General features: G+C 43.6%; 1 protein-coding gene and 1 pseudogene across 6 annotated transcripts in view; one reads left to right on the top strand and one right to left on the bottom strand.

Annotated features, from left to right (window-relative positions):
- Nucleotides 1-26,061, bottom strand: part of LOC116458278 (chromatin remodeling regulator CECR2) — a 191,869-nt gene that overhangs the window by 34,890 nt on the left and 130,918 nt on the right. For 5 of the 6 annotated variants that reach the window (XM_032137853.2, XM_032137854.2, XM_058431010.1 and 2 more), the window contains exons 3-8: nt 24,672-24,855; nt 22,874-23,013; nt 21,378-21,482; nt 18,955-19,004; nt 17,400-17,569; nt 10,449-10,532 (exon numbers count right to left, since the gene is read on the bottom strand). In XM_032137853.2, the coding sequence (XP_031993744.1) occupies nt 10,449-10,532; nt 17,400-17,569; nt 18,955-19,004; nt 21,378-21,482; nt 22,874-23,013; nt 24,672-24,855 (733 nt within the window). The remainder of the gene's footprint in view (nt 1-10,448; nt 10,533-17,399; nt 17,570-18,954; nt 19,005-21,377; nt 21,483-22,873; nt 23,014-24,671; nt 24,856-26,061) is intronic. The other variant, XM_032137855.2, reaches the window with a different exon arrangement.
- Nucleotides 514-4,354, top strand: LOC116459077 (dnaJ homolog subfamily A member 1-like; annotated as a pseudogene).

Raw genomic sequence — 26,061 nt, 5'->3', positions numbered from 1 at the left:
ACAAAAACCAGTAACGGGGAAAGGATTCCGTATCTAATAAATGGTGCTGTGAAAACTGGCTAGCCATATATAGAAAGCTGAAACTGGATCCCTTCCTTACACCTTATACAAAAATTAATTCAAGATGGATTAAAGACTTAAATGTTAGACTTAAAACCATAAAAACCAGAAGAAAACCTAGGCAGTACCATTCAGGACATAGGCATGGGCAAGGACTTCATGAGTAAAACACCAAAAGCAATGGCAACAAAAGCCAAAACAGACAAATGGGATCTAATTAAACTAAAGAGCTTCTGCACAGCAAAAGAAACTACCATCAGAGTGAATGGGCAACCTACAGAATGGGAGAAAATTTTTACAATCTACCCATCTGACAAAGGGCTAATATCCAGAATGTACAAAGAACGTACACGGAACTTAAAGAAATTTACAAGAAAAAAATCAACCCTATCAAAAAGTGGGCAAAGGATATGAACAGAGACTTCTCTCTCTCTCTTTTTTTTTTTTTTTGAGATGGAGTCTCGCTCTGTCGCCCAGGCTGGAGTGCAGTGGCGCGATCTCGGCTCACTGCAAGCTCCGCCATTCTCCTGCCTCAGCCTCCCGAGTAGTTGGGACTACAGGGGCCCGCCACCTCGCCTGGCTTATTTTTTGTGTTTTTAGTAGAGACAGGGTTTCACCATGTTAGCCAAGATGGTCTCGATCTCCTGACCTCGTGATCTGCCCGCCTTGGCCTCCCAAAGTGCTGGGATTATAGGCGTGAGCCACCGCGCCCGGCCAAACAGACACTTCTCAAAAGAAGACATTTATGCAGCCAACAGACACATGAAAAAATACTCATCATCACCGGTCATCAGAGAAATGCAAATTAAAACCACAATGAGATACCATCTCACGCCAGTTAGAATGGCGATCATTAAAAAGTCAGGAAACAACAGATGCTGGAAAGGATGTGGAGAAATAGGAACACTTTTACACTATTAGTGGGACTGTAAACTAGTTCAACCATTGTGGAAGACAGTGTGGTGATTCCTCAAGGATCAAGAACTAGAAATACCATTTGACCCAGTGATCCCATTACTGGGTATATACCCCAAGGATTATAAATCATGCTACTATAAAGACACATGCACATGTATGTTTATTGCGGCACTATTCACAACAGCAAAGACTGGGAACCAACCCAAATGTCCATCAATGGACATCAATGATAGACTGGAATAAGAAAATGAGGCACATATACACCATGGAATACTATGCAGCCCAAAAAAAAAGATGAGTTCATGTCCTTTGCAGGGACATGAATGAAGCTGGAAACCATCATTCTCAGCAAACTATCACAAGACAGAAAACCAAACACCACATGTTCTCACTCATAGGTGGAAACTGAACAATGAGAACACTTGGACGCAGGGTGGGGAACATTACACACTGGGATCTGTTGGGGGTGGGGGGCTGGGGGAGGGATAGCATTAGGAGAAATACCTAATGTAAATGAGGAGTTGATGGGTGCAGCAAACCAACATGCACATGTATGTATACTTATGTAACAAACCTGCACGTTCTGCACATGTACTCTAGAACTTAAAGTATAATAATAATTTAAAAATCCTACTTACAATAAAAAAAACTGAGCCTTGTCAAAGGGAAGATTTCATTGAAAGAGAATTGTGATGCTTTGTATATGTCAGACCCCAAAATGAGAGGAAAACAGGTATCTATATATATATCAAACATGAAAGTTATTTACAGAATTACCTATGTGTATTCTGGCCACTGTCCCCCACAACAAAAGACAGTAGGTGTAAACCTGTGAAATATTCTTTCATCAGTACAGGGTACATTAAATAGGATCTAACATTTTAATAAGGACTGAGCAAATGCAAGCCAATTACTTATGAAATTGTAATGTTAAGTCACTCAAGACTTGATAATCTGGCCAGGCGTGGTGGCTCACGCCTGTAATCTCAGCACCTTGGGAGGCCAAGGCGGGCGGATCACGAGGTCAAGAGATTGAGACCATCCTGGCCAACATGGTGAAACTCTGTCTCTACTAAAAATACAAAAATTAGCTGGGCATGGTGGTGCGTGCCTGTAGTCCCAGCTACTTGGGAGGCTGAGACAGGAGAATTCCTTGAACCTGGGAGGCGGAGGTTGCAGTGAGCCGAGATCGCGCCACTGCACTCCAGCCTGGCAACAGAGCGAGATTCTGTCTCAAAAAAAAAAAACTTGATAATCTAAACAAACATAGGAAGTGTTCATGTGTTAAGTCAGTGGAGGGGGAGAAAGAGAAAAAAGCCAAAAGCCAATAACCTAAATCTTACGAATATATAATTCTTTTTTTGTAATGAGTATGACTTATTATTCTTAATATGTAATATCTTACAATCAGTTAATAGTGCTCCCCTCAAACAAATGGAACACGAACACAAAACTCACAAGCAATATACAAAGCACATGAGGGGCTGGGCGTGGTGGCCCATGCCTGTAATCCCAGCACTTTGGGAGGCCGAAGTGGGCAGTTCACGAGGTCAGGAGATCGAGACCTTCCTGGCTAACATGGTGAACCCTGTCTCTACTAACAATACAAAAAATTAGCTGGGCGTGGTGGTGGGCGCCTGTAGTCCCAGCTACTCGGGAGGCAGAGGTTGCAGTAAGCTGAGATTGTGCCACTGCACTGCAGCCTGGGTGACAGAAAGAGACTCCGTCTCAAATAAAAACAGAAAACAAAAAACAAAACACCTGAGGGAACTTTCCAGATGCTTGGTGTGAGGTAGAGGAGCAGTGGCTTCACGGACTGCACAGAGCTACACGCCCCTCCCCACTCCCCACCACCAGCCTCAGCCCACTCACTGGCTACAGGAAATTGTGAAAGAAATCACTTACTATGACGTTTTGGGGGTCAAACCTAATGCTACCCACGAAGAACTGACAAAGGCTTAAAAATGGCCTTGAAGTGATACCCTGCTAAGAATCTAAATGAAGGAGAGAAGTTAAACAGATTTCTCAACCTTGAGAAGTTCTCTCTGATGCAGAGAATAGGGAATTCTGTGACGAAGGAGGACAGGCAATTAAAGAGGGTGGGGCTGGTGGCAGTTGTCATTCCCCCATGGACATATCTGATAAGTTTTTTGGGGGAGAAGGATGGATACAGAAAGGAGAGGTAAAAAGTCCTACATCAGCTCTCAGTAGCCTTAGGAGATCTATATAATAGTGAAAAAAGAAAACTGGCTCTGCAAAAGAATATGATTTGTGACAAATGTGAAGGCAGAGGTGTTAAGAAAGGAGCAGGATCCTGCTGTGCCAACTGCTGAGGTGCTTGAATGCAAACAGTAATTCATCAGATAGGACCTGGAATGGTTCAGCAAATTCAATCTGGGTGCGTGGAGTGCCAAGGCCATGGGGAACCATCAGTCCTAAAGAGAGATGTGAAAGCTGCAATGGAAGGAAGACAGTTGCAGAGAAGAACATTCTAGAAGTCCCTATTGACAAAGGCACGAAAGATGGCCAGAAGATAACATTCCGTGGTGAAGGATACCAAGACCAGAACTGGAGTCAGGAAACATTATCACTGGGGTGGAACAGAAAGACCATGCTGCTTTTACTCGACAGGGAGAAGACCTTTTCCTGTGTGCAGACACACAGCTGGCTGAAACACTGTGTTTGACTCCCAAACGCTAACATCTATTTTCCAGACTGAACCATGGTCACGACCTCTTATCCAGGTCAGAATGTCAAGTACGGGGATATCAAGTGTGTGCTAAATGAAGGAATGCCAATTTACTGCACACCGTATGCAAAGGGTCGCCTAATCACTGAATTTATGTAAACGCTCCTCAGAATGGCTCTCTCTCCTGATAAACTCTCTTTGCTGGAAAAACTTCTACCTGGTAGGAAGGAAGTAGAAGAGACTGATGGGATCACCAAAAAGAACTGGTGGGCTTCGAGGCAAATCAGCAAAGACGGCGGCATGACAATGGAGAAGTATATGAGGGCAACGAACACCATCTCCCAGAAGAGGTGGTCGGCATCAAAGCCCTTAACTGGGCCAGTGAGTAACACTCACTGCTGGCATTTTATCTGCAACAGTGACTGAGTGAAGGCCTGTAACCATAATATGCTCACTGCTTCCTATTGTTTTAAATATTCAGCTACAGAAGTGTTTTAAAGGTAAACGAATAAACGCAACGATAAAAGCTCTGACTTTGCCCTGTATGTACGATGACTTCAGTGTGCAAGACGAAATTTAATACCTGTATAAGCTCTCCTAGCATTTTAAGGCCAAGCCTTGTAACTGATTTCAGCTGTGTACGTGGATAAGTTTAGGCTGAAAAGCAATGCTAGGTATACGTACTGACTTCAGTGTATGAACTTTCACCATTAACCTATGAAATTAAAACTGCATTTAACGGGCCATTAGAAAAAGACCCAAGCTAAATTTGTAGAGAAGTGTTGGTCTATATAGTTATTTGTATTAAGTGGGATTCATTGTGATGCCTTTGCATTTATTCTATGGCTTCAAATGTTACTCGAAGATGGCAATAATATATAACTTAACCTGTGGTATCAGTGGTAGAAATGATACCGGTATTCCTCCGTTCTCACACTGCTATAAAGAACTACATGAGACTGGGATATATGAAGAAAAGAGGCTTAATTGACTCACAATTCCACAGGCTGTATAGAAAGGATGACTGGGGGGCCTCAGGAAACTTATAATCGTGGCAGAAGGCGAGGGGAAAGGAAGCACGTCTTAGCATAGCGAAGCAGGAGAGACAGAGACAGAAAGCGCAAGCGCGCATGTGCGACGGGGGATGTGCCACACACTTTAAAACAACCAGATCTTGGCCGGGCGTGGTGGCTCACGCCTGTAATCCCAACACTTTGGGAGGCTGAGGAGGGTGGATCACGAGGTCAGGAGTTCGAGACCAGCCTGGCCAACCTGGTGAAACCCCGGCTCCACTAAAAACACAAAAATTAGCCAGGCGTGGTGGCAGGTGCCTGTAATCCCAGCTACTCGGGAGGCAGAGGTTGCAGTGAGCTGAGACACGCCACTACACTCCAGCCTGGGCGACAGAGTGAGACTCCGTCTCAAAAAAAACACCAAAAAAACAATAAACAACCAGATCAGCTAGGCGCAGTGTCTCACGCCTGTAATCCCAGGACTTTGGGAGGCCGAGGCGGGCAGTTAACCAGAGGTCGGGAGTTCAAGACCAGCCTGACCAACAAGGAGAAACCCTGTCTCTACTAAAAATACAAAATTAGCCAGGCGTGGTGGCAGGTGCCTGTAATCCCAGCTACTCGGGAGGCTGAGGCAGGGGAATAGCTTGAACCCAGGACATGGAGGTTGCAGTGAGCCGAGATGGCGCCATTGCACTCCAGTTTGGGTAACAACAGCAAAACTCCGTCTCAAAACAAAACAAAACAAAACACCAACCAGATCTCCTGAGAACTCACACACCATCACAAGAACAGCAAGGGGAAAGTCCATCCCATGATTCATCACCTCCCACCAGGCCCCTCCCCTGACATGTGGGGATTACAATTCAAGATGAGCTCTGGGTGGGGAGACAGAGCCAAACCATATCAATACTTTTCTAAAGAAGGGATTTATTGCAATATGCTGCTTCTTGAAGGCTTGCACTTCGAGATTTGTATTCCCTTCTGCTGTGCCATCCATATGTATACACATATGTGTGTGTACATACATGTATATATGTATATGTACATATAAAATGTATACACATATAAATATAATAAATGTGTATATGTATGTATATAACTGTAAATATGTGTATATGTATATATACCCATATATGTATCTCTGTATTTTGACCAATCCTGGTTATCTGTCCCTCTCCTCTTTGGACCATAAGCTCCTGAGTAGTGACTTCCAGAGCCAGGTAACATAGAAACTCAAGTGAAAAGACCTTTACACGAAGAAGTCACGTACATATATAATATAGGAAGGTACTCCTTAGGTATGTTCAACAAGCTCACAGTTTAAACCATTTGATTTACGCCCCCCCAAAGTAACAAATTTAAGGTTGGTACTGGCCGGGCGTGGTGGCTCACGCCTATAATCCCAGCACTTTGGGAGGCTGAGGCGGGTGCATCCTAGCTAACATGGTGAAACCCCATCTCTAGTAAAAACACAGAGAATTAGCCGGGCGTGGTGGCGGGCACCTGTAGTCCCAGCTACTTGGGAGGCTGAGGCAGGAGAATGGCGTGAACCTGGGAGGTGGAGCCTGCAGTGAGCCGAGATCGTGCCACTGCACTCCAGCCTGGGCGACAGAGTGAGACTCCGTCTCAAAAAAAAAAAAAAAAAAAAAAGGTTGGTAATACAGCAAATTATGAATAGCTTTTATTGTATGTTAAAAATCTCATCACATGTTCACGTGCTTAAATCTGGGTATCAGAATTTAAACAATTCTTGAAATCTATGAATGTCTCAATATATTGATTACAAAGTGTCTCAAAAAAAAAAAAAAGAGCATCTGGGTCGTAGAATAATGCTCAATATGATCGTTTTGTAATAAAGGCATAGAGGAAAAGCCTGAAGCAAATACGTAAAAACATAAATAGTAATGATTCCTGAGTTGTGGGATTACCAGGTCTTTTACAGTTTTCTACATGTAGTCTCCACATTTTCTATAAAGACATGGTGGGCAGGTGGGAGCCTGCACCGGCCATGCACAGCTGTGGCTCCTGCCCTTGCCGATGCCATCTGTCCCCTAGTTATTGCTCCACTTGTCTCAGACCACTTTCTCCACAATCTGCCCCCTCCTCCAGCACGGCCCTGCACTTGCAAACACCTCCTGCTTAGCTGGATACGTCTGCCTCACATTTCTCTGGGCCTTTTTTCTTTCATCAGCATGGGTTACCATTTTAGCAGTTTCCCATATGATGTGAATTCTCAACAATTACAATTTTACCTAAATGACATTACACACATCTGAGAAAAAAAAAAATCTATGTTGTGAACCACAGTCTGTTTTTTTCTTTTCTTTTTTTTGAGACGGAGCCTTGCTCTGTCGCCCAGGCTGGAGTGTGGTGGCGCAATCTCGGCTCACTGCAAGCTCCGCCTCCCGGGTTCACGCCATTCTTCTGCCTCAGCCTCTGGAGTAGCTGGGACTACAGGCGCCCACCACCACGCCTGGCTAATTTTTTGTATTTTTAGTAGAGACGGGGTTTCATCGTGTTAGCCAGGATGGTCTCGATCTCCTGACCTCGTGATCTGCCCACCTTGGCCTCCCAAAGTGTTGGGATTACAGGCGTGAGCCACCGCGCCTGGCCCACAAGTCCGTTTTAAAATTCCTGTGCTGATTTTCAGCACTAGGCCGATGCAAGGTAAAGCAAGTCTTGATGAAAACACCACTAAAAAACAGGACTCACTTTTTGTAGTGTTTTAACTATTAAAGAACCAGTACAACCAAATGAATGACAACTGGCCAAGCAAAAATAAACCTGCACAGTTAAAAAAATGTGATACTGTCTTAGGCTGCAATTTTTTTCTTTAAAACGTGAGGTTAGTTGCAAATGGGATAGATGTTGGTGTAGGAATGCTTTACAGATAAGAGACCTGCTAGAATCAAGGGGGTTTTTAATGAGAAGCTAATGAGAAACAACACTTTAAAATCCGGTCAAGGACGATTCAACAGAACCCCTGGTTTCACCAATGCCCAACATGCTGTGTCCTTACACGCTCCCCTCTCTGAGGGCAGGTATCAGACTTGCTGGCACCCTTGCTCCTGTTAGCAGCACATTTGAGACTAACACCCAACAAACAGCTCCCTAGCAACAGCAATGACCAAAGTGTCTGGACAAAAATAACCACCGCATCCCGAATCCCCGAGTTCAGCAAAACAGTCTCTCCTCACTGATATTTTCCCCAAGAAGTCACAACTCAAAGTCTTTTATCAGGCAGTAAGTTTGGACTGCTGAGTGACCAATAGAGGCCAGAAACCCTGCCTCCAGGCTTAAAAAGTCATGTCACCACTAAGGGTTTCTCCAGGATATCGGGGACCACAACAGATATTTTACAGTCTCTTTAATACTGTGGTTTCTTTTCGTTCAAACTGAAGAGTAGAATAGAAGAAAGCTCAAACACTGCCAAGAATAAAAGAAGAAATTTTCGTGTTTGATGCCAAAGTTTTGCTTGCAGCAATGAAGGACCTTTCAGTCTATTCAGCCTGCTAGGCAATCTGAAGTGTAACTTATGGCATCTAGGAATGCTCAGGGCAGTGAACAGTAAATAGAAAAGGGAGCTTTCAAGGAGGTGTTAACTGTCAAGGTAATAAAGACAGCAGAGAGAGCCCAACAAGGCTAGGCTAGAAAACCATTTGAGAACATGGCTGAATACCAGGGACCAAAGGCCGCTCTGAAATTAGTGACTACTAGGAGGAAGAGGATACTGGAGAAGGGAAGTCAATCATTAATAGAATTGTCAACCCCCAGGTAATTAAACATTGGGCAATACACATCTCTGAGTTAAAAAGAGACAGATGTGAAATCAAAATATACTGAAGTAAATACAAATTTATAAATTAGCTTTCCCTTTTCAGGGCTCAAGGTAGAATGGGTTTAGTTACTGACAAGATCTCTGTAATAGAACATCGTGTCATCACTCAAATTTAAGAGCCATGAAAATGTTACTGAAAGGCAAAAGACAGGCTCCGCAACGTAACAATTAAAAGACATGATCTAGAGTAAAACTACTGTCTTTTTTTTTTTTTTTTTTTGAGAAGGAGTCTCGCTCTGTCCCCAGGCTGGAGTGCAGTGGTGCGATCTTGGCTCACTGCAAGCTCCACCTCCTGGGTTCACACCATTCTCCTGCCTCAGCCTCCCGAGTAGCTGGGACTACAGGCACCCGCCACCACGCCCAGCTAATTTTTTTGTATTTTTAGTAGAGACGGGGTTTCACCGTGTTAGCCAGGATGGTCTCGATCTCCTGACCTCGTGATCTGCCCGCCTCAGCCTCCCAAAGTGCTGGGATTACAGGCGTGAGCCACCGTGCCGGGCCTAAAACTACTGTGTCTTAACTCAAAACTCTCTACGATCACTGAACTGTTTAAATATTCGATGGAAGAGTGCCCAAAGGAGATAAACAGTTAAAAAGTGTTGTCCCTTCCTACAGTGTGATGTGATGTGATAAAGTAATTTAACTACTTTTTTTTTTTCAGAGGTGGGGTCTTGCTATGTTGCCCAGGCTGGTCTCAAACTCCTAGGCTCAAGTAAATCTCCTGCTTCAGGCTCCTGAGCTACATTACAAAATGAAAATGCCGAAACAGTCAGCTCCAGAATGCTGCTTGGACAACTCTTTTATTAGCAATTAGTGGTTGCAACAAACATTATTTCTTCACCTAACATCGTATCTCAAACTCCCACATGATGCCCTCTCTCTTTCATGTGACCTAAACATTTCCCTGCCCTCCCATTTATGTCCTGTTTTGCTTTGTCTTAGAAGAAATGTGATTATCCACCCTCCACAGTGAGGCCTTGACACCTAAGAATTTCATCTCCCCACAGATCAGCCAGATTCATGCTCTCTCATTCCTGGACCCTTTTCAGGTCCGTGCTAGGTCTCCAATTAGAAACAAAACAACAAACTTGCCACAATCTCTTACGTTTTCTTTTCTTTTTTTTTTTTTTTTTTTGAGACAGAGTTTTACTCTGTCACCCAGGCTGGAGTGCAGTGGTGCGATCTCAGCTCACTGCAACTTCCGCCTCCCGGGTTCAAGCAATTCTCCTGCCTCAGCCTCCCGAGTAGCTGGGATTACAGGTGCCTGCCACCACACCCAGCTAATGTTTGTATTTTTAGTAGAGATGGGGTTTTGCCATGTTGGCCAGGCTGGTCTTGAACTCGTGAGTGTAAGCAATCCACCTGCCTTGGCCTCTTTAACTGCTCGGATTACAGGCATGAGCTACCCATGCCCGGCTCTAATATATACTGTTTTCTGACCATATATAATTTTATATAAATTTATATAATTTCCTGTCTCTGTGCTTTTTTCTACTGCTCCTGTAGTGTGGGATGCCTTCTGCCCCACCTCTCCCACCCTCTTTGCTCCCCCCTCCATCAATCCCAGCCATCTCAGGATTCAGGTCAAATATGGCTCTGCCTACTCAAATTCTCCTTTCATTGCCCAGCTCTAAATCCTCCCATCTTTGCATTTGTGAACTGCTCCTATACATGTACCTATTGCAGTATGTATTCTTATTAAGTGTGGACATGCCTAGCATCCCAGGAGATTGTCAGAACCAGAGTGTGGCCTCATGTCTTCTAATTCTTTCTCTTTCTAGAAATGCATCTTAAGCATAAGATTGCTCAATAAATATTTGGGGCTTAGGAAAAAAAATGAAGGAAAATAAAAAGGCAGGAATGGAAGTATATGAAAAGGATCCGTGTCTTTCATCAGGAAAGCTCCTCCTCGCTACTCTCACACACTCACCTCTTGCTTGACGGTTTTGATGGACAGGTGGTCAGACATCCACCTAGGATGCAACTCTGCCTTTGTGCGCTGTGGACGTTTTCCCTATAGTTAGGAGTGAAGAAGAGAAAGGAAAAGATAGATTAGGGTGTTCTCAACTACTGATGCTGCTGCTGCTGCTGCCGCCGCCAGTAAAAAAAGTGGCCAATGAGGCACACAGGTTAGGGCCAAAGGCTTCCTTAGGACAATCAGGGAAAACCACTGCTCGGCTGTGTAGGGACATAAGCCAGTCGATTCTCTTGAAAATATAAAAACAAAAACTTGGAGACAAACAAGTGTCTTTTATAATATGTATCACTGGCAAAAAAACTCCCTTAACAGTTTAAACAGTTAAAAAAAAAAATCTTCCCAAATTACGAAGGGAAAGCCATGCTTTATCACCTTCAGCTGAAGGGGCGGCTCTGGGAGGGGGCATCAGGAGCAGCCGGAGGTGGGCCACCAGGCAAAGGCAGCACAGCGGCAGCAGTGAGAAGTGAGAGCAGTTGCCCAGGAGGGGAAGCCAGGGAGAGAGCAGGGGTGGGAAAAGGGCTCAGTGAGCAGAATGCAGTGAGTGCCAAGGAAATGCACCAGGCTGGAAAGCAGTCCTTGTAGGAAATCTCAAAGAAAGAGCATGGAGAACTACTTGTATCTAGGTTACTACTTTTGAAGGCCAAGGTTTATTAGCACATGTAAGTTTTGCAATTTGTGAGGAATGAGCCCCATGGCATCACCAACTGTAACCTACTATTAAAAGGTGACAAGCAAAGGCCTTCCCTTAACATAACTTCTGTGACTTCCGCATCAAAAATCTGCATTCTCCAGGGTCGGTTCTGGCACCACTTAATCCATTAGGTAAGGAATTATAGGACAGAAAATGACAAGAAGGGGTGGTTTATACAACTTAAACGTACCGCAAAGCCACAGGGGTACATTTAAGGTGTCAGCAACTTTAGAAAGCTTTTCTGTTTCGGGCTGGGTGGGGTGGCTCACGCCTGTAATCCCAGCACTTTGGGAGGCCGAGGTGGGCGGATCACGAAGTCAGGAGATCGAGACCATCCTGACCAACATGGTGAAACCCCATCTCTACTAAACATACAAAAAAAAATTAGCCAGGCTACTCAGGAGGCTGAGACAGGAGAATTGCTTGAACCTGGCAGGCGGAGCTTGGAGTGAGCCAACATCACATCACTGCACTCCAGCCTAGGCGACAGAGCGAGACTCCATCTCAAAAAAAGAAAGAAAGAAAAAGAATGACTAGTGCCTAATGCAAATGCAAGCCCAATTATCAAATGCTGTCATGACCTTCTTTAAGTACTTGTCCCAAAAAACCTACCCCAGCAGTTTCCTGAAATATGCCTATAAGCTTTTATTTTCATAGGTTCTTGTTCTGTCACCGAGGATGGAGTGCAGTGGTGCAATCATAACTCACTGCAGCCTCAAACTACTGGCCTCAAACAATCGTACCACCTTGGACTCCCAAAGCACTGAGATAGCAATTATTTTGTAAGCCTCAGGACTCTAATAAGATCTCTTCAACTTTAAATACAGTAAATACTTATCAGGGAATTGTCTTCCAAAGGGATTATGCCAGTTTACCATGATAGTTGCAAAAATGCCAATGCCAGCTTCACTTCAACCCTGCCAAATCAGATAAAAGCTACAAATGAGAAAAACGCTGTTCTTGATACAGAAGGTGAATGTTTCCCTACGCACTTTCTCATTGCCACATCTGTAAATCATCTATACCCTTAGTCAATTTATTTGTTGAGAAATTAAAGTTTATAAAGCTGTATATTCTGTAACACGAGCAACAAGCTCTACCAGTATCTACATCGCCTTTTATTTAAACAACAACAAAAAAAGGTTTAAGTAAACTTTTATATGGCCATCACAGCAGGACTTACCTTCTGATTATTATTTCAAAGTTTAGAGGACGATCATATAATACCTCCACAAAGATGTATCAAATCTTCTGATCGCGGAGAGGGAAGGATTAATGTCATCCATTATTGCCTTTATCTTACTATAAAATGTGGGTTTAGCTTTCTATCAAGGTTTCTCATCAATTATCCATTACCATAAACAACGGGAGAGGACCGAGTAGTGTCTTTTGATTGCCAAATACTATGCTCTGTACATTGACATGGGTTCTTTGTTTAATTCCCACAAAAACTTCTGTCAAGTGATAGCATTTCATTTTACTAATAAGAAAAATGAAATGGACCCCACTCCTACAAAAAATTAAAAAATTAACCGGGCGTGGTGGTGTGTGCCTGTAGTCCAGGTACTCAGGAGGCTGAGGGAGGAGAATCGTTTGAGCCCAGGAATTCAAGGTTACAATGAGCTATGATCACGCTACTGCACTCCAGCCTGGGTAACAGAGTAGGTCCCTGTCTCTATTTAAAAGAAAAAGAAAAAGAAAAAAAGTTGAAATGGAATGGTATCAAGAAACTTATCCAAGGGACAGGACAGGGGAGTGCCATAATTTAAGTAGGTTTGAAAGAAAAGCTCCTGACTCTTCCACATACCACGTTAACCCCTCTTCCACTGCCCTGTTTCTTGTGCTTCCATTACACACTGTATTTTCTTTTCCTTTTTTTTTTCCTCACTCTGTCACCCAGGCTGGAGTGCAGTGGTGCGATCTCGTCTCACTGCAACCTCCGCCTCCTGAGTTCAAGCGATTCTCATGCCTCAGCTTCCTGAGTGGCTGGAATTACAGGCACCCGCCACCATGCCTGAATAATTTTTGCATTTTTAGTAGAGATGGGGTTTTGCCATGTTGGCCAGGCTGGTCTTGAACTCTAGACCTCAGGTGATCCACCGGCCTCAGCCTCCCAAAGTGCTGGGATTACAGGCATGAGCCACCATGTCCCTGGCCCCAGGTCAACATTTTTAAATGCTGCATCTTACTATTCTTTATTGTGTTACACTGGATAAGTCTCCAAAACAATATTACCAGTAAGATAGTCTCAAACATTACTCTTTTGGTAACAAGATAGCTTTTACTTGTCACTATTAACAATCTGATACACAGTCATGTGTTATACTTAACAATGAAGATACATTTTGAGAAACCACATTCTTAGGTGATTTTGTTATGTTTTCAACAATACAGAATTCAGGGACTAGATGGCATAGCCTACTACACAGCTAGGCTATGGGGTACAGCCTGTTGGTCCTAGATGGTATAGCATACTACAACCCTAGACGGTGTAGTGTGCTACACATCTAGGTTATGGGGTATAGCCTATTACTCTTAGATGGTGTAGTCTACTATAAACAACCCTAGATGGTACAGCCGACTACACACCCAGACTACAGGATGTATAGCCTATTGCTCCTAGGTGGTGTAGCCTACCACATACAATCCCAGACACACAATGGTAAAGTATCTGTGTATCTAAACATACGTAAATAGAAAAGGTACAGTAAAAATACAGTATAAAAGATTTAAGAACTGGCACACCGAGATAGGGCACTCATCATGAATGGAGCTTGCAGGACTGGCAGTTGCTCTGCTGAGTCGGTGACTGAGTGGCGTGAATGTGAAGGTTAGGACATTACAGTACACTGCTGTAGACCTTGTAAACACAATGCACTCAGGCTGCACTCAATTTATAAAAAGAAATGGAATTGTGCTACAGTGTCATAAAGGCTATGACGATAGGAAATTTTCCGCTCGATTATAATCTTATGGGACCACAGTGGTATAAGTGGTTTGTCATTGACCAAAACGTGGTTACTTGGGGCATTATTGTACATACTATGGAATGAGGAGAGTATGTTTAATTTTATCAGGTCTGGCGTTCAAAGGTATCTGTATTAGAAAGCACAGAGTAGCTTCCAGTTATTTCTTTCATTTTGGAAATGTTTGGAAGTTATCTTTTCCTTGAAGGTTTAGAAAACTTTACCTGTGAATAAATTGATCCTTCTGTGAAAACTCCCTAATTACTGGTCTGCTAAGATTTTCTACTTCCCAATTTAGATTTTTCTTACTATACTATTCTTCTGGTTAATAGGACTTCACTGAGGTTTTTGAACTTAAAAGCACTGTCTATTTCTTTGAAAATATCAAATCCATTATTTCTTCCTGGTCTGCAATTCCGTGGTTCTTGAAAATTGTATTTAAAGATTACCCTATTTAAGGGTTACCTTATTTGAATTTTTCTTCTTTTGAAAAGAATCAATGCTTGAAATTTTTAATCAAAATTTTTAATTTGAAATTTTTAATTTAATTGAAATTTTTAATCAATTAAATTAATTCAGTTAATTTAATTGAATTTTTAATCAAAATTTCAAGTTTTATGCCTTAAGTTTTTTCCCCCTTAATTCTTCTATCCCCCAAATGTTTGGCTGAATATAGCAGTAAAAAAGCAGAAATGATAAAAGAAGGCTTAAGGTGATTGGGTATATTTGCAGATAATTTAATGTGCCATGACTGATGATATCATAAAGTCATATGCAAGGTTACGCAAAGTCATAAAAACTATCTCTTTACATCATTGTTACTTTAAGAAAATTAGATTATATATTTTAATTCCTAGAAAAATTGTTGCAGTGAATTGCTGATCACAAAAATGGAATACAATTATCGTACATGAACTTAAGTACACTGATGGTGAAACGGAGGTTTTCTGGATCATCCAGGACGGCGGAAGTCTTGAAGCACTGTTTGTAAGTTCCCGTTATTAGAGAAAGGTAATTTCTAGGACTTTCTCTAAAGCATCAACCTGCTTAAGGGTTAGACACAGCACCTGATCTACAATAAATTAAATAATACATTTGACACGTTTGCCTCAATGTAGGTACTGCAGTGATGATTTACAAATACTTTCTCTTCATATTTCACTGGCAAGTGGTCAAATATTTCTGGTCCTCTATTAACATGTATCAATAATCAAATATTATTATCGATATGAAATAAGCAAACTGAATAATTATCAACCAACCACCACAGAAAAGGAAAGACAGGCTAAATGTGGTGGCTCACGCCTGTAATCATAACACTTGGGAGGCCAAGGTGGGTGGATCACTTGAGGCCAGGAGTCAAGACCAGCCTGGCCAACACAGCGAAACCCCATCTCTACTAAAAATATAAAAACATTAGCCGCGCATGGTGGCACACGCCTATAGTCCCAGCTACTTGGGAGGCTGAGGCATGAGAAGCGCTTGAACCCAGGAGGTGGAGGCTACGGGGGGCGGAGATTGTGCCACTGCACTCCACCCTGAGTGACAGAGCGAGTATCTGTCTCAAAACAAACAAACAAACAAACAAACAAAAAACAAGAAAAGAAATGACATTAGGTAGAAAAGAAATGACATTAGGTGTTGTGGCTGTTAAAAAGATGAGTAAGATATGGTCCTTGAGATGAAGAAGCTTAAACTCACAAAGATACAACATAAGCATAAAGAAACATGTTAAGCGACAAAAGGCTGGGGGAAACAAGGACAGTTCATGGACATAGTGACATTTAAGTAAGGCTTTTGAGAGAGCAGTATTTAAATGGGTAAGGAAGTAGAGAGGGGGCCAGGTGTGGTGGCTCACACCTGTAATCCCAGCACTTTGGGAGGCTAAGGCAGGAAGAGTGCTTCAGCCCAGGAGTTCAGGACCAGCCCAGGCAACATAGGGAAACCCTACGCATAGATAAAATTAAAAGATTAGCCAGGCATGGTGGCATGTGCCTGCGGTCCCAGCTACTTGAGAGGATCACTTCGGCCTGGGAGGTTGAGGCTGCAGTGAGCTATGACTGCACCACTGTACTCCAGCTTGGGAAATAGAGCAAGACCCTGTCTTAAAGCAATAAAAGCTGGGCACAGTGGCTCATGCCTGTAATCCCAGCACTTTGGGAAGCCAAGACAGGAGGATGGATTGAGGCCAGGAGTTTGAGACAAGCCTAGGTAGCAGAGCAAGACCTTGTCTCTACAAAAAATAAAAAATAATTAGCCGGGTGTGGTGGCACGAGCCTGTGCCCCAGCTACTTGGGAGGTTGAGATGAGAGGATCACATGAGCCTGGGAAACAGAGGCTGCAGTGAGCTGTGATCGCACCACTGCACTCCAGCCTGGGCGACAAAGTGAGACAGCTTGTCCTAAAAAAAAAAAAAAAAAAAAAAAAAGGCCAGGTGCAGTGGCTCACACCTGTCATCCCAGCATTTTGGGAGGCTGAGGTGGTATATCACTTGAGGTCAGGAGTTCTAGACCAGCCTGGTTAAAATGGTGAAACCCCGTCTCTACTAAAAATACAAAAAATTAGCTGGGTGTGGTGGTGGTGTGAGCCTATAATCCCAGCTACTCAGGAGGCTGAGGCAGGAGAATCGCTTGAACCTGGAAGGCAGAGGCTGCAGTGAACCAAGATTGCACCACTGCACTCCAGCCTGGGAGACAGAAGGAGACTCAAAAAAAAAAAAAAAAAAAGGAAAAAGAGGATGAAGGATGTTTGAAAATGTCATGAAGTGGGGTGTACATGCATGATAATATGGGGCATATGGTTCATGAGACTATGGCTTGCCCTGAATTTGCTGAAGAGGACACTATCAGACAGAGCCAGGCAAAGGGCTGGCAATGGAGCTACAAGGACAAAGACAAACCCGTAAGATATTGTTTTTTTTTTAAAGCATTACATAGGGACTCAAGGAATGTTTCTTGAGGAGTGTATGGGAGAAGGAAAGTTGGTTCCAGGCTGTGAAAAGCCACCGTCACTATTGGTGGGTGGTAGACACTGAGGACTTCCTGGGGGAAGGAGAACATGATAGGACCCACAGTGAAGGAGAGCGGGTGGCATGAGGTCCCATTCTAACACTGGAGTTCAGACAGGATGGAAGCCTGCACTATTTCCAGGACAGTGGGGTGTATGGGGAAGGTCTCATGAATAATCCTTAAAAAATGCAGCATCAGGCCTAACACTGAGGACGACTGAGCAGAGTGTGTGGCGCACCTTCTGGGCGATCATGTTGCAGATCTCGGGCAGGAAGTCCTCACTGAGGAGCTTGTAGAGCTGCCGTTCTCGAAGGGAGGTCCTCTCGCGAAAACTCTCAGTGACCTGTCTCCATTCTTCTTCTGTTTGGCACAGGAGCCACCAAGTACCTTGGCCTGGCCCTTGGGACCCTAGAAAATAAAGGAATGGATTCACTACAGGAGATCCTATGAGGACCTTTCCTTATTTATTCTCAATTTTGTTTCTACCATGGGTCACGACTAAAACAAGGAACTCAAAAAAGAGACCTATTACTTTTTAATTTTTTTTTTTTGAGACAGGGTCTGGCTCTATCGTCCAGGCTGGAGTGCAGTGGTGCCATCTCAGCTCACTGTAACCTCCACTTCCTGGGCTCAAGCCATCTTCCCATCTCAGCACTCCCCAAGTAGCTGGGACTACAGGTGTGTACCAGCACACCCAGCTAAACTTGTGTATTTTTCGTAGAGACAGGGTTTTGCCATGTTGCCCAGGCTGCTCTCTAATTCCTGAGCTCAAGTGATCCGCCTGCTTCGAACTCCCAAAGTACTCGGATTACAGGTGTGAGCCACTGCACCTGGCCTACTTTTAAATTTTTATTTATTTATTTATTTATATTTATTTTTTTTAGAGGCAGAGTCCCGCTCTGTTTTCCAGGCTGGAGTTCAGGGGCACCATCTCAGCTCACTGCAGGCTCCGCCTCCCGGATTCAAGCGATTCTCCTGCCTCGGCCTCCCGAGTAGTTGGGATTACAGGTGCCTGCCACCATGCCCAGATAATTTTTGTATTTTTAGTAGAGACGGGGTTTCACAATGTTGGCCAGGCTGGTCTCGAACTCCTGACCTCAAGTGATCCACCCACCTCGACCTCCCAAAGTGGTGCGATTACAGGCATGAGCCACTGCAATGGCCTCTTTTTAATTTTAAAGTTGACAATGTATACTTCTAGTTTTCCTGTTAAAGTCATTGTTAACAACTAAAAAAAAAAAAATGTAATGTCTAAAGGCAATACAAATATAACTACTGTGAATTTAACAAGATAGAGAGTCATAGCCTAGAAATGATTTACTGACAGAAATGGTTTTGAGTTTGAGTCTTTGCAGAGTCTACCCTGCCTCAACTACACTGTGCAAACTGGTATTTGCATCCCATTTTTATGCTATTTGGATTACAAAATTAAAATCTAGGTAGGAAACCAGTATGTAGTAAACCTATAAGGAAACTACTGTGTCACGAAGCACTGACATTAAAAAGACCTCTCTCTGAGAAGCTGGTTATTCACTCCAACGTTGAGGTGTCTATTACACTGTCCCTAGTAAACAGGGCACTAATGAAAAGATCTAGTTTTGATCTTAATCCTCAGTCAGATGACGAGCTGGGCGCAGGATAAGGTATGAGGAAGAGAACTGAAGAGTACAGGGGGTAGGTAAAAGGCTATTGCAATAACCTTTACTTTCTATGACTCTAGAAAAAGAGTCAACAACCTAGCATAAATGAATCATATTTACTTCTTTCTCAACGCCAGTAAAGAACATTATTACCATGTCTTGTCTGTGCCTCGGATGCCAAGGAATTTTCTTCCTGCTTTTCACTGAAACACAGGAAAAAGAGGTGCCAATTAAAACAAAGACAGGTCCAAAATTGTTCTGTGCCACCCCAGGACGGTAGACCCCATTAATTTAACACTAAGAGAGTGTATGTGTGTGTTAAGGGGACAAGGCTTGGAGGCGGAACGCTGAATAAATGAACACTAGGATGTAGGCATGCTGCTCTAGGAGGGAAGTACTGACAAACAGCTTACCCTATGTTATGGCAACAGTATCAATGCATAAGAAAACAGTAACTTTCATTTTTTATTTTTATTTTTTTGAGACAGAGTCTTACCCTGTCACCCAGGCTGGAGTGCAATGGCGCGATTTCAGCTCACTGCAACCTCCGCCTCCCGGGTTCAAATGATTCTCCTGCCTCAGCCTCCTGAGTAGCTGGGACTATAGGCACCCGCCACCAGATCCAGCTAATTTTTGTATTTTTTAGTAGAGACGGGGTTTCACCATGTTGGCCAGGCTGGTCTTGAACTCCTGACCTCATGATCTGCCCGCCTTGGCCTCCCAAAGTGTTGGGATTACAGGCATGAGCCACCGTGCCTGGCCACAAAACAGTAACTTTTAAAACTTTTTTTGGAAATCAAACAGATGCACTGTTTTTGTTTGTTTGTTTGTTTGTTCTTGTTTTTTATCACTGCTCCAGTCAAGAGAGAGATGCAATCGTTAATAATTAAATGCCAAGAAAAAAGAACTGTAGGGATTCCAATGTCCTCCTCCCTGATTCAGGGCCGCACTGAAGACAGGTGTATTTATTACAATTGATCCTTACCTAAGGTAGAGGGTTAAGAGCACGGGTTCCGAAGGAGGAATGCCTCTATTCAAGCTGTGCCACTTACAATGTGACCTCAGGAAAGTTAATTAACTTTCCCCAAAAACGGAGCTATTAATAGTGTCTACCTCATAGGGATGTTGGAGATTAAATGACAAAATGCAAAGTATATAACGCAATAGCATGAAGTATCATTTTCACTTGTATCCCTGAAACAGAAAGGACACTCTGTGGACTTTTCGCTTGTTTTCAATTCAAGTTTCTATGAGAATGAAAATGTTCTATATTGGCATTATCCAATAAACCACGTGGCTGCTGAGCATCTGAAATGTGGCCAGCGTGCACCAGAAACTGAATTTTAAATTTAATGAAAAAATATTTAAATACTGGCTTACACACACAGCTCTAAAGGAAAAAAATCACCAGTAGAGGGTAGCACAAGTCCATGGATGCTTGTTAAAATGATTCTACAGTCCCAACCCTAAGCTACCGTCACTATTGGTGGTGATTCTTCATACTTATGGGGAAATGGAGACAGGTATCACGCAGCTTTCTGAGTATAGAAGGACGTGTGGAATCCTAACAAACCCGGAAACAGGTGTTGATACATAAAACCTAAGTAATTACAGGACATTTGTCACAGAAACGGATAAGCAAGAAATAGGCAGCTGCAATCTGAAGCTGAACTTCTGGAAAGTTAAGTGGATGCTGATTGAGTTAAAATCAGGATCTGGGTGATCTACATTCTTTTTTTTTTTTTTTTTGAGACGGAGTATAGCTGTGTCGCCCAGGCTGGAGCGCAGTGGCACAATCTCGGCTCACTGCAAGCTCTGCCTCCCAGGTTCACGTCATTCTCCTGCCTCAGCCTCCCGAGTAGCTGGGACTACAGGCGCCTGCCACCATGCCCAGCTAATTTTTTGTATTTTTAGTAGAGATGGGGTTTCACCGTGTTAGCCAGGATGGTCTCGATCTCCTGAGTGATCTATATTCTTAATCTGATTTCCTAGAAATATTTCTTAGTGGTTAAAAAGCGACATGGTGAAATTCAGCCTAACTCAAGCATTTAGATTAAGTAGGAAGGGAAGAAGCCACTTGTCCTGAGTTATTGGAATTTTTAAGAATACAGCCTCACTTCAATAGGCTTAGTGATAGAGCTGATCCTTAAGTAAAAGTGTATTTACACAGCATAGGTCAGATTTTGAAAACTCCTATAGCAAGATTCACATGGTGAAATTTCCTAGAAGACAATGACATATAAAAGAAAATCCCCCAAGTATCTTTTTCTTTGCTAAAATTAAATATAAAATTGAAGAACGAAAAAAATTGTCTGTTCAACATAACCCTCATTAAGTGCACATCCATTGCCTAGTAAGAGGACTCGCTTAGAGAGGGCAGGTGACTTGCCAGATGTAATACACTAAGGGCCTCCTGACTCTGTAGTACTGCACACGTGGTAATTTCATAAGGACTCAGTTTCAGGTTGCCATAATAATGTGCTTCCCATGGCACAGGCAAAATAAAGAAAAAGGAATAAATGAATTAAGGTCCCTTCTGCCATGGTCTATGACCACAACTAACAAGATTTTCTTACCTCAACAGAATCTCCTCCTGCAGTTTCTTCCGTTTTGGGGGTCTTCCTCTTCTTTTTCCCGTTTTTCCAGGAATACTTGAGACATTTTTTTGTCCTTCACTTTCCCTAATAAATAATATTAAATAGAAATGTTCTGGCACGGGATTGCCATTGCTACATATGATTTTAAAACAGTATTTCTGGCCATGAGATTACCAAAAAGGATTAAATGTAGCAGTGAAAGGAAAAGGGAAGAGCAACTTCCAGTCTTCATTATTAGACTATGGATCTGAGGAAAACTAACATTTTGCAATACTAAAATGTGCTTAACATCTAACACCTTCCAAAGAGTAAGCATGCTCCTAGCAATAAGAAAGCCTAAATAAGAGGTTAGCATCGTTTTGGGATGCTATGGACATGCGGCCTCTTCTTTACTTAGTAAAGCTTATGTTTCAGGCATCATTTAAGTTCCTTCTGTTCTTAAACTGATGGATACTAAGGTTCATAAACTACATCATTAATTTTTTTTTTTTTTTTTTTTTTTTGACAGAGTCTTGCTCTGCCGCCCAGGCTGGAGTGCAGCGCCACGATCTCGGCTCACTGCAAGATCTGCCTCCTGGGTTCACACCATTCTCCTGCCTCAGCCTCCTGAGTAGCTGGGACTACAGGCGCCCGCCACCATGCCCGGCTAATTTTTTGCATTTTTAGTAGAGACGGGGTTTCATCATGTTAGCCAGGATGGTCTTGATCTCCTGACCTCGTGATCCACCTGCCTCGGCCTCCCAAAGTGCTGGGATTACAGGCATGAGCCACCGTGCCTGGCCTAAACTACATCATTAATTCTAGTAGAAAAAAGGAGATCTCAAGGACTGACAATGCAAGATGAAACTGTTACTGCAGTGAAATGATTGTGCTGCTGAGAAGAAACCTGCCATATTAAAATAGCTTGTGGCAAGAGGAGTGGCATTTCTCAGAAACCTCCTATCAAGAACTTCAGATCAAAAAAGTGTATTTAACCCCTCTGGTAGCAGAGAATTAATTCCTTTTTGCTTTTGCATGAAGTATCTCCTTACCATCTCTTTGCAGACATGCTTAGAGAATTCCCTCACTAGGAAAAAAAAAAATTGTGCTGTGGAATTCTGATGCATTTAATCTTTTTTTTTTTTGAGACTGAGTCTTGCTCTTTCGCCCAGGCTGGAGTGCAGTGGCGCGATCTCCGCTCACTGCAAGCCCCGCCTCCCGGGTTGACGCCATTCTCCTGCCTCAGCCTCCCGAGTAGCCGGGACTACAGGCGCCTGCCACCACGCCTGGCTAATTTTTTTGTGTGTGTTTTTAGTAGAGATGGGGTTTCACCGTGTTAGCCAGGATGGTCTCGATCTTCTGACCTCGTGATCCACCCGCCTTGGCCTCCGAAAGTGCTGGGATTATAGGCGTGAGCCACCGTGCCCAGTAGATGTATTTAATCTTAATGACATTTTAATACAGTAGCTATCATGCCCTGACATTGAAGAACATACCTGCTCAGAGAGAGTTCTCCATTGGATTTTCCTTGTACCGGGTCCTCTTTGTACATTCGTGTTCCATAGAAATACCAATAGAGTGCCCCAGAATTGTCTTCACCCAATGGCTCCACACGGAGACTGTCTGCATCCAGACCCTAGACAGAGCAAGAAAAAGGGATTTGGGAAATGGGGAACAAAATGCACCAGGAAAGAACGAAAATGAGGATTCCAAATTTACACTCAAGCATCCCACAAATCTAAAAATGCCCAAGTATCGCTGGGCGCGGTGGCTCACGCCTGTAATCCCAGCACTTTGGGAGGCTGAGGCGGGCCAATCATGAGGTCAGGAGTTCAAGACTAGCCTGGCCAACATGGTGAAACCCCATCTCTACTAAAAACACAAAAAATTAGCTGGGCATGGTGGCATGCGCCTGTAATCCCAGCTACTCGGGAGGCTGAGGCAGGAAAATCACTTGAACCTGTGGAGGTGGAGGTCGCAGTGAGCCGAGATCATGCCACTGCATTCCAGCCTGGGCAACAGAGAGACTCCGTCTCAAAAAAATAATAATAATAAAATAAATAAATAAATAAATAAAATAAATAAAAATGTCCAAGTATCTTATGTAATTTTCATTTGGCATAAGAAACACAGATATAATGGAAAGGTGGTACCTACTTTGAGGAACAAGAGATGGAAATATTACAATGCTCCCTATCCCCACCGTTGTTCCCTTTTCAAAAAAAAGAGAATCCAACAGCAATCCTGACGAACAGTTTACAGATTTGGCTGGGAGTGGTTGTTGTTTTATGTGAGCACACACGAAAAGAAAGACAAGTACAACCAGGGGGAGGGTGGGATCAGGCACGGGGCAAGCTTTGCCCCACGGGATCCTCTGTGGCAGCTCCGGCATAACCTCCTGTGACCTCTCACTCCAGCTGAGCTCCAGTGACAGGGCTCCCAATTTACCTCGGGGGCTGACCTGTACTGGGCTTCTCACTGCTACTGAAGTCCTTGAGTCCTCAGCAAAGACTGTGCTGATAAATTACACAATGATTTTTTTATAATGTGTCCATAACCAGAGCTCAACTGAGAAGTCATCACCACATTTAATCACTGATGATGGAACAGGATTAGAAACTGACTTCCCTACGAGTGAAAGCAATAACCCACACACTCCCTTGAGGATATACTTTTTTTTTTTTAAAAAAATGGAGTCTCGCTTTGTCACCCAGGCTGGAGTGCAGTGGTGCAATCTCGGCTCACTGCAAGCTCCGCCTCCCGGGTTCACGCCATTGTCCTGCCTCAGCCTCCCGAGTAGCTGGGACTACAGGCGCTCGCCACCACGCCCGGCTAATTTTTTTTATTTTTAGTGGAGACAGGATTTCACCGTGTTAGCCAGGATGGTCTCGATCTCCTGACTTCGTGATCCACCTGCCTTGGCCTCCCAAAGTGCTGGGATTACAGGCGTGAGCCACCGCACCCGGCCCCCTCTAGGATATACTTCTAAAACAGATAACCACACCAAGGGGGAGAGAGAGATGGCCATAGCTTCCTTCTTCAACACATTTTTTGTAATGTGGACGTGTGTAGAGGATGACCTTCACTAGCATATATGGTTTCAAGTTCTTCATCTTGCATCTCCATGGCTACAGCAATCATGGTTTTCCATACAGTGTTATTGGCAATGAATAGTCCCAAGACTAGTACCACAAGCCAAACTCTGGCTTAATATCTTTGGGTTTTACATTCTGACTACATTTCTGATTGCTGGCTTTTCACAGCTGTAGGGAAAGGCTCGCCAGTTAAGCATACCTTTAGAAGATCGAAGACATCGTCTGCATCCAGCCGGTAATCACAGAGGCGGTGCAGGATCTCCACCCGTGTGCGAAGAGGCAGGTCCTGGAAACTGGCTTCCCTCAGAGGGTTGGGCTTCCCTTCTTCGAGCTCCCAGCGGTAGTTGATGATGTCCTCTAGGTAGCTGTGGAATGTCTGAGGCCTAGACCAGGGCCCCACACACAAAAATACATTAATATAAAATATAGGATGGTTGGGAGAAGGAGAGAGAGAGAACTCATGATCTGACAGCTAACAGATTTTTGTTTTTATACAGACAAGGTCTTGCTCTGTCATCCAGGCTAGAGCACAGTGGCATGATCTCAGCTCACTGCAGCTCTCCTGGGCTGAAAAGATTCTCCCACCTCAACCTCCCAGGTACCTGGGACCACAGGCATGCACCACCACAGCCAGCTAATCTTTGTATTTTTTTGTAGAGACAGGGGTCTCCCTATGTTGCCCAGGCTGTTCTCAAACTCCCAGGCTCACATGATCCGCCCACCTTGGCTTCCCAAAGTGCTGGGATTACAGGGGTGAGGTAACACGCTTGGCCCAGCTGACAAATTTTACACAGAAAGCAGAAATGAAAAACAGTAATAGGAAGTCCCTCATAAAGTTTCAGCCTACTTACATGGATATTGTGCTTTGTCAACTATCAAGGGAGATAAATACATAAAGAGGGTTTTTCACAGAATAGGTTGACTTTAAAGCCCAAATAGCACATTCTGGTGGAATGGGTAAAAGCATAATCAAATGTGTAGGCTATGAAGCTGAGGCAAAAGTCTCACCCGCTACGCGTACAACTGAAGACATTCTGCGGTTCAGACAGTACAAAGTTGGGTTCATGACTTAGGTGGCAAGAAAAAAGAAAAAAAAAAACACGTAGTTGGCCTAACCTAATTTATATTTCAGGTTAAGATACAAAGGCGGAAACTCCTCCAGAATACAAATGGCTACACTGATATGCAACCATAATTTCATATTCTATTATACATGAACTTTAAGGCACGAACACTGCATTCTAAATTTTTTTTTCTTTGATTTTTCTTTTTCTTTTCTTTTTTTTTTTTGAGATGGAGTCTCGCTCTGTCGCCCAGGCTGGAGTACAGTGGTGCGATGTCAGCTCACTGCAAGCTCCGCCTCCCGGGTTCACGCCATTCTCCTGCCTCAGTCTCTCCGAGTAGCTGGGACTACAGGCGCCCGCCACCACGCCCGGCTAATTTCTTTTTGTAGTTTTAGTAGAGACGGGGTTTCACTGTGTTAACCAGGATGGTCTCGATCTCCTGACCTCATGATCCACCTGCCTCAGCCTCACAAAGTGCTGGGATTACAGTCATGAGTCACTGCACCTGGCCTTTCTTTGATTTTT

The sequence above is a fragment of the Hylobates moloch genome, unplaced genomic scaffold (assembly GCF_009828535.3).
Source record: "Hylobates moloch isolate HMO894 unplaced genomic scaffold, HMol_V3 SCAFFOLD_19, whole genome shotgun sequence".
Classification (NCBI taxonomy): Eukaryota; Metazoa; Chordata; class Mammalia; order Primates; family Hylobatidae; genus Hylobates; species Hylobates moloch.
The sequence above is the reverse complement of the archived record's forward strand: the minus strand, read 5'-3'. Positions and strand labels throughout refer to the sequence as shown.